Raw genomic sequence first — 12,655 nt, forward strand, 5'->3', positions numbered from 1 at the left:
TTAAAATCATTTTAACTAAATTGAGTCTGCCTATCATGGAAATATTCAACTTGTCCCAATTTTCAATTCAATTAATTTTTATTTATATAGCGCCAAATACAACAAATGTCATCTCAAGGCACTTAAATAATAAAGTCCAATTCAAGCCAATTGGAATTCAATTCATTGTAATCATATTTATTAGAGTTTGGGTTTTCTGAATGACTGGAGATATGTTGGCTTCCATAATTTTTTTTCAGACCTGGTATTAATTTGATGCCCAGATATGTTAATCCTTCTGGCATCCATCTGAATTTCCAGTTCCTTCTGATATCTGGGGGGCATGATTTTGATAACGGCATGGCTTCTGATTTTGACCAGTTAACAGTATAACCAGATATCTCTGAAAACAAATTTATAACTGAGCAAATTTCTGGGACTGAGGATTCGGGGTTACTGGATATCAATAAAACATCATCAGCATATAGAAAAAGCTTGTGTTCCTCCTCCCCTGCCTGTACACCCCGTACAATTGAATTAGCCACATTATTGCACCCTGATTTATTCAAAGTTACAATTTTAAACAGCGCCATATTGCTCTACCATCCAAATAAAATATCCCACTGTCATGGCTGCCCCTCCTCTAATATTATAATTTTTCGGAAATACAGGATTAGACGTATTGAAGCTATATCTGTATGAGATACCTAGGGTTAAACACCAAACAAACACATACGAACTTAGAAACACACTACAACAGCAGGCTACGAACATGTTACTTTCCAAGATCAAACCTTCCGTTAGGTCCCCTTGGCTATGCCTTCAAGGCCAGCCGACTCTCCATTCCCCCTGAGTTTTTACATCACTTCCATTGCAATACATTATAGGTCCGTTATTAAAGCTTGACTAAACCACCACATCATCCACAATAAATTTGCAAAGTGGCTGTAAGAGAGCTTGAACTTAAAGGCGTATTATCCGGTAATAGTTGTGTGAGAGACAAGGAGCTAAGACAACGAAAAAGAGAGTATATGCGCACACACAAACCCATATGCGCGCACCATTATAATAAGAAAAGAAACAAATTATATATTACCAAAATATTACCAGTCATCCACCCGGAGATAACCCCGATCCCGTTGAGAGCTCGAAGATATAGTATTGTCCTCGGTCCGGGGTAAAAGAAAAGAAAGAAAATTCTCTGCTCCGGTTAACTGCCCGAATGTCCACATTAGTCCAGCAAATAGGATCCCTGTTAACTTGTATACCCTGGAAATCAACGTCAGTCCAAAAAATAATATCACTTCTCACATTAACAGAATAAATCCAGAAAATAAAGTTTTCATCCGCATTGGCAGTTGCTCCCTGCTCAATCCAGCACTTTTGCTTATGCCAGTATCCATGGGATTCATTTTTATCACAATGACTCTGTTCATCCATGCAGGCCTGATGACCGCTCATGTTCAGATCAAACTTTTCAGTTTATCTTCGGCCACATTGTAGCGTTTTCTCCATATGATATTTTCATGTATTGTCGGTGTCACACTCTTCTCCGCTGGCCCCCGTTGTCTGAGAAATGCTTTGGTGTCTGCCGCACTCGTGAACTCGTACCACCGGTTGTCCAGTGAAAAAGTCATTTTTGCTGGGTATCGCAGGGCATATTACGCTTACGGAGAATTTGTCTCACCACCTCGTATTTTTTGCGTTTCTCTTGTATCTCCTGTGCATAGTCTTGGAAGAAGAAAATCCTCCTATCGTTCCAGGTGATTTGTTTCTTCTTTCTCGCCGCCGTTAACACGGCAGCCTTGGCTTTGTCCCGTAGAAACCGGACAATGATGTGTCTTGGCCTGGCATTGTCTCCTGGTCTGGGGCCGACCCGGTGGATCCTGTCAACTTCATACCAGTCGTCGACATCAATATCCAGAGCATCTGATAGTAAAGTTTCCATAAAGCCATCCCAGTCGCGACCTTCCATTCCTTCTTTTACGCCCGCAATATGTATGTTTTGGCGCCGGGAGAAGCCTTCCAGCGCCGTTATTTTCTCCTTCAGTATGTGGTTCTGTCTCGCGAGGTCAATCACCACCGGGGCCCTTTTTTCTTGTTCGTCCTCCAGTTTGGATATTCTGGATTGAGCCTCGGTAATTCTGCAGCCCACACTTTTCACTGACTCATTCACTGTCTCAACTCCTCTTTTCACTCCCGAGATGTCCGCTACCAGGTTCTCGTGGATATTTCTTGATACCCTGCAGTTCAGTCATCACGGTTGCGGTGTCTTGTGGAAAAGATTCCGCCATCTTAGCTGCATCCGCAGTCTCCCGGTTGTTCTTGCTACGCTTTGAGAGGGGTTACGGGTAAAATAGTGGCTTTTTACCGACATATTTCTTTGTAGTTGCTGATTCGCTAGTGGTATAAATACTTTTGCAATTTGTATTTATGAAATAACGGGGAAATTAGCTGAGCTGGCTCGGCCCGCTTCTCCTAAGCTGCCATCTTGGTCGCCAGGCTTGCCTTTTTCCCGCGTGTCAAATTGAATATATTTCGATACATAAGTCGCAGGACCAGCCAAACTATGCAAAAAAATGCGACCGGAAAATGCAATACTTTATTAGTTCCCAAAAGAAAATATCCCCAGGGTAAACGTCAGTCTGTCAGTCTCAACTCTACTGTAATTGCCCTTTGGGAATTTGCAAAGTACTCTATTCTGTGTTTTGCTTTTACTGATCCTGTATGACCCTAAAATCTCTTATCATAGGAATTTGAAATCTATTCCTGAAAAAATGTTTTAGAAACCAAGCTATTGTTTTAGAAATAATTTCTGGTCATAGAGGGTTTCAGAATGATCTGCTTGCTGAAAAAAGTCTCAAATGTTCATTGTTCAATATATTGCTGTTGTTTTGTGGCCTGTTATATTCAGATACAATTATATATAAGATCAGGCTTGGTTAAATTGGAGTAAAGAAATTTAGGTCCTAGACTTTTCAAAGCATTTATCAGTATGTCACTTGTTCGAAGCAGTACTTTCTGCTACTATTACTACTATTACTAATACTACTAGTATCACTCATGTCTGATGGGATTCTTGTGTTCTTTTTTGACTTGTCTGTGTAAAGGCCATTGAGCCAGGATGAGATTGCTCAGCGCAGGGAGCTGGCTAGGCAAAGACATGCGGACAGGATGGTTGCTGATAAGACAGTAGCAGGAAACCACAAAGAAGACACCCATATTGACAGTATTAAACTGGAAGGCCAGTCTCCTGGACTCAGCACTGGTAAGACTCATCTTTGACTGACAAACTTATTATTTATAGCTCTGAACTCAACTATGCTTACAATAATTGTTAATACGGTGAATAAAGTCACTATTAGTCAATCAACTAAACTTTACAACTCTCACTCAAACCAAACACTACTCGAATTTTCTTCTCATGCTGCCATAATACTTGGTTGCTGTGTGCCGGCCTTATTGGCAGAAAGTCTGTGTTGCTCTGAATTTTGTTCGCTGTTTATATAATTTTATGTAATCTAGTTTTAATCTAAACATTTTTAGTGATATGCTTTTTATTTACATTTCGTTTTATTTTTATTTTTTGACAATGTGCACTGCTACCAATAGAGAAGTGTACACAAGAGAGGAACTGTTAGCACTGTCAAGGATTGGACGCGGAATTAAACATCCAATTCCGACCGAGCTAAGAAAGCTGTACAGTGGATGCAGAGTTGGAGCAAAACTATAGGCAAAAAGAGCACAACATGAGGTGGAGGTACAACCCTTTTCTGCCCTCTGTGATTATGGGAAACGCTAACTCGCCAAACAAGTGAGATGAGCGAGAGGAGCTTGTGAGGGACCAATGGCTGTATAAGGAGAGCATTTTGATCCATCTGTCTGAGTCCTTGCTGAACGACAACACACCAGACTTGTGTAAGGACTAGTCTTGTCACGATACCAACATGTATTTCGATACTTTTATATACTTTTCCAAATAAAAAGAGAACACAAAAAATTTCATTATTGACTTTATTTTAATATAAAATCTTAGAACTATAACTATGCATCAGTAAATAAAATAAAATACCACAAAGGCAGGCTTTTTTAATGCACAGACAGCACAATTTTAAAATAGATCAAATATAAAATAAAATAATATATATAGGCTATTTATTTATAGGCTATTTTACCCCGGTAACAGTTTAGTACCAGTATACCGAACAAGCCTAGAATGGACATACTAGCAGCTTGACAGCTCTACGAGCGGATCGAGACCTGAGTATGAGCGGAAAGATGGGGATATTATCCTGTTTTTTAATCAGAGATGGGTAAACCCCCACAATGTGACCGTTAAGGAGAGGGTTTGTTGTCCAGACATTGAACTGCTGTCAATAGGTTTCCATGCGTTCTATGCACCCAGAGAGTTCCATCGAGGGCGGCACTTACAACGGCGTGCGATGTCATCCTTGACGCCATTGCTGGGGTACAGACCCAGCATCCTGAGGCATTCATTGCAATCACAGGGGATTTCAACCACGTCTCTCTATCCTCCTGCCTGACTGGCTTTGTGGACTGTCCAACACGTGGAGAAAGGATATTAGATCTGTTCTACGCTAACATGAAGGAGTCTTACAGGGCAATGTCTCTTCCACCACTGGATAGATCTGATCACAGCATGGTCTATCTACAGCCAACATACAGACTTTGTGTACAAAGACTTCCTGTTACTACCAGATCTTTCAGGAAGTGGTCACCAGAGGCGAGTGATGCATTGAGAGACTGCTTTGATGTCACAGACTGGGCTGTACTGCTGGAGGAAGAAGAAATGGACAGGAGGGTCAGCACCATTACAGACTACAATAACTTCCATAGGGACACTGGGCCTCATGCAACAACCATGCGTACGAGCAGATTTGTTCTTAAGTCTTGCGTACGAGTGATTTAAGAGAATTGGCACATTCACCAATTTTTTTCGTATTTCAAGTTTTCTTTCAGGTACGAACATAATTTACGAGTGATCCGTAGGAGTTTTGTAAAATAGTCCGCTGTTATTGGAATCAAGTTTGCTTGACTAATGGATTTTATAGGCTATTTAATTACTTTTAAGCAATCGTAAATAAATATATACATTATACCCCATAATTATGCTGACATTATTCTGTTTAACTTAAATTATGCACTTATTGAACCCATGGTACATCAAATTCCCATACACGCTGTCGAACATGTACAAATTAAGAGGGACTTTCATGCTATGGCTGGACTGCCAAACATAATCGGAACAATAGACTGCACACATATACGCATCAAAACTCCCGTGCTGTTGTGGAGCGCACTATTGGTGTGCGAGTCGAGCGGCAGCCAGCAACAGTTGCTCTCTCTCTTTCCACACTTTAGCTGTTTTTTTTCTTATTTATTGTTTACTATTATTGGGCCTCATGCAAGAACCGTTCGTACGCACAGATTTGTTCTTAAATCGTCCGTACAAGTGATTTAAGAGAATTTGCGCATTCACCAATCTTTTCGTATTTTACGTTTTCTTTCAGGTACGAACAGAATTTACGAGTGATCCAGACCTGTCGTAGGAGTTTCGTAAAATAGTCTGCTGTTATTCCAATCAAGTTTGCTTGACTAATGGATTGTATATTTAATTACTTTGAAGAAAACATAAATAAGTATACATTATACCCCATAATTATGCTGACATTATTCTGTTTGACTTAAATTGTGCACTAATTGAAGGTTCATTTGAATCTGTATATAACGAGGTCAATGGGAAGCGTAACCAGCGGCTGTCTTGCTACTTTTGGATGCCTTAGTGCGTCAGGCTCTTGAAGGGAACGTGTGGAGACAGACGAATGGCTGACATCGCGATTAAGATTCCCAAGGACTGTGCTACTGCAAATATGCAGCTTGCTAGAGCCACAACTCCAGAGAAAAACACGCAGATCAAACCCAATTCCACCACACGCCCAGGTCCTCACCATCTTTGGATTTTTTGCCACTGGAACCTTTCAGAGGGAGATTGGAGACAGATCGGGGGTGTCCCAGTCCTCTGTGAGTCGTGCGCTCCCCTTGGTCATCAAAACTCTCATCAGTTTATCACCCACGGTACATCAAATTCCCATACACCGCTGTCCAACAAGTACAAATTAAGAGGGACTTTCATCCCGTGGCTGGACTGCCAATCATAATTGGAGCAATGCACACATATACGCATCAAAGCACCCGTGCTGTCGTGGAGCGCACTGAGCTGAAGGCCAGGTGGGTGTGTCTCGATACCTCGTTCATGGCGCAATATTGCCATGAACGAGGGTCTCCTACAACCTTAACAGCACTCATAATTGCTTCCCATTTCTTCGCTTTAGCAGGTCCCGTAATTCCACTGCTGACACTGCTAAAAATGACAGTTTCCTTTTTGGATCTCTGAAAGCAGAACTTCAATCTCAGAGCCCCTAAAGTTGTTCTTTTTGCGCCTTGATGCCATTTTCATCACTCAACACTTCCTGGCACAGGAGCGAGGAAGCACAGCTCCTTATATGGTATAATTTAGGGCGTGGAGTATGCAAATCTACTATCCTCGTGCACGTGAACTTGGATACGCACGATTGGGATTCATCATTTACGCAGGTCGTTTACACACTTTTTCCGAAGTTAAGAGCGCTTGTTGAATCTGACGTGGCGTGTTCGTACGAGACCTTCTTACGAAAAAAGTGAGAGAAATTTAGAATTAAAAATACGAAAATGTTCTTGCATGAGGCCCATTGTTTTTTCCAGTAAGTGGCTGAGCTAACCTTAGCCAACTATTTGTGAACATGTTTTTTGTACGTTGTTCTCATTCTCTGGTCAATTTTTCCACACCGCATCTCTGTCCGGGCGCAACACTGTGGTGCGGCTATTGTTCACATTCGGGATCAGCTGGTGTCACTACAACCATCTGCGCTGATACGGTAGAGGCCTGAAATCCCCAGTGAGCTGAGCAGGAAGTACAGGGGATGTAAGGCTGGACGAAAAGGAGAAGAAGCAGCGATATAAACCTTATATCCCTTCCTTCACCATAGGGAACGTAAGGTCGCTCGCTAACAAGATGGACGGGCTGGCGGGTCTGGTGAAGACTCAGCGGGTGTTTCGCGAGAGCAGCGTGATGTGTTTCACTGAAACATGGCTCCACGAGGACATCCCGGACTCAAACATAACTGTGGACGTCTGACGACATGTTACTGTGAAGGAGCGTGTGTAGAGCTCAGACATTGAACTGCTTGCCGTGAGTCTGCGTCTGAGTCTGTACTTCCACCTCAACGGCAACCCGCATCGCCAAGCCTCCTCCTCCGCCTGACTGCACCTCCACCTCTGCAGCAACTGTCACCAACAGGCTTCTTCTGTCCAGCTGTACCTCCACCTCTACAGCAGCTTCCACCGCCAGATCTCATAAGCCAAGCTACACCTCCACCTGTGCGACAGCTTCCACCACCAGGCATCCTGAGCCCAGCTGCACCTCCACCTCTGCGGCAGCTTCCACTGCCAGGCCTACTGAACCCAACCGCACATCCACCTCTGCGGCAGCTTCCACTGCCAGGCCTCCTAAGCCCAGCTGCACATCCACCTCTGCGGTAGCTTCTACCTCCAGGCATTCTGAGCACAGCTGCATCTCCACATCTGTGGCTGCTCCCACCGCCTGGCCTCCTCAGTCCAGCTGCACCTCCACCTCTGCAGCAACTCCCACCACTAGCCCTCCTCTGTCCAGCTGCACCCCCACCCCCATCTCTATGGTTGATAGCAACATCACTCCTGTCGCCATCCCTCCGCTACAACCTCTGTATCTAACTATAGAGGAGGTTGGAGCTGAGCTCAGGAGACTTAAGTCAGGGAGGGCTTCAGGCCCAGATGGAGTCTGTCCAAGGCTTCTGAGGGACTGTGCTGGTCAACTAGCAGTCCCTCTTCAGAGGCTCTTCAATTTGAGCCTTCAGATGGAAAAAGTCCCGGTGCTGTGGAAAACTTCTTGTCTCATACCAGTGCCCAAATTAGGGCAACCGGTGGAGCTGAATGACTACAGACTAGTGGCTTTGACATCTCATATCATGAAGACCTTGGAGAGGTCTTAGAAAATTCTAAGTATGGGTGTGGCCCCCTCCCTGACATCGTGGATAATAGACTATCTGACTGAGTCTTTCAATGGCTGGACCAAAAAGAACTGTCTGCTCCTGAACACTACCAAGACCAAAGAGCTGGTGGTGGACTTCAGAAGATCTAAAACTCCATGCCAGTCAGTCTTTATTGATGGAGGGGAGATAGAGACTGTTCAGAGCTGCAAATACCTCGGGGTGGAGCAGTCTGCCAGCATGGAAGCAGTGTACAGGAGGGGCCAGAGCCGTCTCTTCTTCCTGAGATGGCTTCAATGTCTGCAGTGACATGATGTGCTTTTTTATCACACTGTCAATGAGAGTGCACTGTTCTATGGTGTTGTCTGCTGGGGGAGTTGCACTACAGACAAAAACTGGACAAACTGGTGAAAAAGGCTGGTTCTGTTGTAGGCAGAAGGCTGGACCCTCTCAATGCTTTGGTGGAGCAACAGATGAGGAGGAAATTAGATTCTGTTTTGGCGAACAATAAACATCCTCTCCACAGCATCCTGGCAGGACGGAGCAGAGGAGCAGTTGCAGTGAGAGACTCATCTCACTGCGCTGCAGGACTGAGAGGTTCAGGAGGTCCTTTGTCCCCACAGCCATAAGGCTTTTTAACAGTGACTGCTGACATATTTTTCTCAAATGTATTTATTTATTATGTACAATCATTGTAAATATTTATAATTTTGAGCTACTTGACTAATTTGAATTTCCCCCACTGGGGGATGAATAAAGTATTTTTCTATTCTATTAAAAAAAGATTTGATATTCTCGAGCAAGTTATAAGGCTGTCAAAAGTGTTGTCATGCAAGACCATTTTAATTTCTTATCGATAGATTGGTAGGTAGGTAGATACTTTATTCATCCCAAGGGAAATTGTGGTCCAGAGGGAAATTCTAATCAGTAACTGGGTGAATAATCTGGGCAAGGTGTTTATATATGGTTATATGGCAGATAAATTGGCTCAGACAGAACACTAAGATTGAGTCATTTGTGTATCTTTTCTCTCCCTTGTCAGCTAATATGGAGAGTCTGACACTAAAAGACTCAAAACCACTGCAGGACGAGGAGACCTTCATAGCATTTGCCCGGGTCTACAGTGGGATAGTCAAGAAAGGTCAAAGAATATTTGTACTTGGACCAAAGTATGACCCCGCCCAGGGTCTGAGCTTGGTAAATCAACACACTTCTTCTTTGTCATATGCATAGATTTGTTTTTGTTTTTAACAGATTTTTATTGGTTTTCAACAGAAATAAAAAATATACATTTTGACATCATGTCAGTAACAAAGATAGATGAAATAAAATAAAATATTGCCATCCATCTATCCTAAGCAGGCAAATCTTCCAGTTAACTACTCCCCATCTGCCCCCACAGTGCAAACAAACACCCTCCTCATATTGCTCTGTATACATACACATCTCCCATTAATGTAGTCCCAGCCACATCAGTATCCTACAGAGTAAACAGTGATACATCAAGCAGACTTAAAATAATTAAATATGGTATTATGTAAGTGCCACACTGCAAGAAAAGACACTTACGGATTTATATCAGGTCGGCGTGGCCATTGTAAGGGAGACTGGCCCCTCATCACGAGCTGAGTCAATTTGTCAGGTAGATGGTTGAGTAGAAGAGCCCACATTTCATTAAAGGACCTCTCATTACCCTTCACAACTGCACTATTTCATGGGGGAGGAAACCTGACCGTCCATCTTATTTAGTATGTAAGGGGTTAGGTGTATCTTTCTGTGTCGCTGTGTCTCTCTGTCTATTACATGTAAAGGTGGATTTAAATACTTTAATGACCTATTGCCAGTCATCCTCAATATACTCTGTGTCAAGATCTCTCTCACACTTCTGTGCAATGTTTGTGATATCACCTGAACTAAGAGAGTATAGCAGTGCATAGAAGGAAGAGATAAAACGGGTGAGGCCTTTTTGAGAAATAAGGAACATCTCAACATCACTGTGCATGACTGGGTCAAGAGAGAGTAAGGTCTTGGATCCAACAAAGTGCCTGACCTGGAGAAAGCCAAAATTATGTTTTTTTTGGGGGATACTGAATTTGGACTGCAGTTGTTGGAAAGTCATTAATATCCTATTGTCGTATAGGTCTCCAATCACACGCGCCCCATTGCCATGCCACATGTCAAAAATATTGGGAAGGAGACCTGGGGGGAAATCCTGGTTCCTCGTAAGAGGGGTCAGGAATGAGGTATGACCATGGTCTCGGATTTGGAGGTGCTGATTCTCATCCAAGCCGCTTCACACTCGGCTGCGAACAGCTCCAGTGAAAGCTGAAGGTCACGGCCCAACGGCGCTAACAGAACCACATCATCCGCAAAGAGCAGAGACCCGATTCTGAGGTCGCCAAAACGGACCCCCTCAACCGCTGCGCCTAGACTTAACGTCCGACTTACTGCCGGCAATACGGACCAAACTCAGCCACCGGTCATACAGAGACCGAACAGCCCATGTCAAGGGGTCCGGCACTCCATACTCCCGGAGCACCCCCCACAAGAGTCCCCGAGGGACACGGTCGAACGCCTTCTCCAAATCCACATAACACATGTAGGAGTTGGGCGAACTCCCATGCACCCTCCAGGATCCTGCCGAGGGTATAGAGCTGGTCTACTGTTCCACGGCCAGGACGAAAACCACACTGCACCTCCTAAATCCGAGATTTGATTATCCGGCAGATCCTCCTCTCCAGTACCCCTGAATAGACCTTACCAGGGAGGCTGAGGAGTGTGATCCCCCTGTAGTTGGAACACACCCTCCTGTCCCCCTTTTAAAAGAGGGGGACCACCACCTCGATCTGCCAGTCCAGAGGCACTGCCCCCGATGTCCACGTGATGCTGCAGAGGCGTGTCAACCAAGACAGCCCTACCACATCCAGAGCCTTGAGGAACTCGGGACGGAGCTCATCCACCCCGGGGCCTTGCCACCGAGAAGTTTTTTTACTACAACGGCAACCTCAGCCCCAGAAATGGGAGGCCCCACGTCCGAGCTCCCCAACTCTGCTTCCTCATCGGAAGGCGTGTCGGTAGGATTGAGGAGGCTCTCGAAGTATTCCACCCACCGACTCACGACGTTCCTAGATGAGGTCAGCAGAGCCGCGCCCTCACCATACACGGTATTGGCGGTGCACCGCTTCCCCCCCCTGAGCCGCCGGATGGTGGACCAGAAACTCTTCGAGGCCGTCCGGAAATCATTCTCCATGGCCTCCCCGAACTCCTCCCAAGCCCGAGTTTTTGCCTCAGCAACCGCCGAGGCTGCATTCCGCTTGGCCTGTCGGTACCCATCAGCTGCTTCCAGAGTCCCACTGGCCAAAAAGGCCCGATAGCACTCCTTCTTCAGCTTGATGGCTTCCCTCACCACTGGTGTCCACCAGCGGGTTCGGGGATTGCCGCCATGACAGGCACCGACCACCTTACGGCCACAGCTCCGGTCGGCCGCCTTAACAATGGAGGCACGGAACATGGCCCATTCGGGCTCAATGTCCGCCTCCTCCCCTGGGACATGGTTGAAGCTCTGGCGGAGGTGGGAGTTGAAACTCCTTCTGACAGGGGATTCCGCCAGACGTTCCCAGCAGACCCTCACAATATGTTTGGGCCTGCCAGGTCTGACTGGCTTCCTCCCCCACCAGCAGAGCCAACTCGCCAACAGGTGGTGATCAGTTGACAGCTCCGCCCCTCTCTTCACCCGAGTGTCCAGGACATACGGCCGCAAGTTCGACGATACAACCACAAAGTCGATCATCGAGCTGTGGCCTAGGGTGTCCTGGTGCCAAGTGCACATATGGACACCCTTATGCCTGAACATGGTGTTTGTTATGGACAGTCCGTAACGAGCACAGAAGTCCAATAACAAAACACCTCTCTGATTCAGATCGGGGGGGGGGGCGTTCCTGGTCTCACTGTCATTGCCCATGTGAGCATTGAAGTCCCCCAGCAGGACGAGGGAGTCCCCTGGAGGAGCACTCTCCAGTGCCTCCTCCAGGGACTCCAAAAAGTGTGGGTACTCTGAACTGCTGTTCGTTGCATAAGCACAAACAACAGTCAGGACTCGTCCCCCCCACCCTAAGCCAGAGGGAGGCTAGCCTCTCGTCCACCGGGGTAAACCCCAATGTACGGGCGCACAGCCGGGGGGGCAATAAGTATGCCCACACCTGCTCTGCGCCTCTCACCACGGGCAACTCCAGAGTGGAAGAGAGTCAAGGAGACTGGTTCCAGAGCCCAAGCCATGCGTCGAGGTGAGTCCGACTATATCTAGCCGGAACCGCTCAGCCTCGCGCACCAGCTCAGGCTCCTTCCCCAACAGAGAGGTGACGTTCCACGTCCCAAGAGCCAGCTTCAGTAGCCGAGGATCAGACCGCCAAGGTCTCCGCCTTCGGCTGCCACCCAGCTCACAATGCACCCGACCCCCTTGGCCCCTCCCACAGGTGGTGAGCCCGTCGGAAGGGGGACCCACATCATATCTTCGGGCTGTGCCCGACCGAGCCCCTTGGGCACAGACCCGGCCACCAGGCGCTCGCCGCCGGGCCCCACCCCCTGGGCCTGGC

General features: G+C 46.2%; 1 protein-coding gene across 3 annotated transcripts in view; it reads left to right on the top strand.

Annotated features, from left to right (window-relative positions):
- efl1 (elongation factor like GTPase 1) overlaps nt 1–12,655 on the top strand; it is a 133,493-nt gene that overhangs the window by 35,894 nt on the left and 84,944 nt on the right. For all 3 annotated transcript variants that reach the window (XM_075467914.1, XM_075468084.1, XM_075467998.1), the window contains 2 exons: nt 3,090–3,247; nt 9,106–9,260. In XM_075467914.1, coding sequence (XP_075324029.1) covers nt 3,090–3,247; nt 9,106–9,260 — 313 coding nt within the window. The remainder of the gene's footprint in view (nt 1–3,089; nt 3,248–9,105; nt 9,261–12,655) is intronic.

The sequence above is a fragment of the Odontesthes bonariensis genome, chromosome 1 (genome assembly GCF_027942865.1).
Source record: "Odontesthes bonariensis isolate fOdoBon6 chromosome 1, fOdoBon6.hap1, whole genome shotgun sequence".
In the NCBI taxonomy this organism is placed as follows: domain Eukaryota; kingdom Metazoa; phylum Chordata; class Actinopteri; order Atheriniformes; family Atherinopsidae; genus Odontesthes; species Odontesthes bonariensis.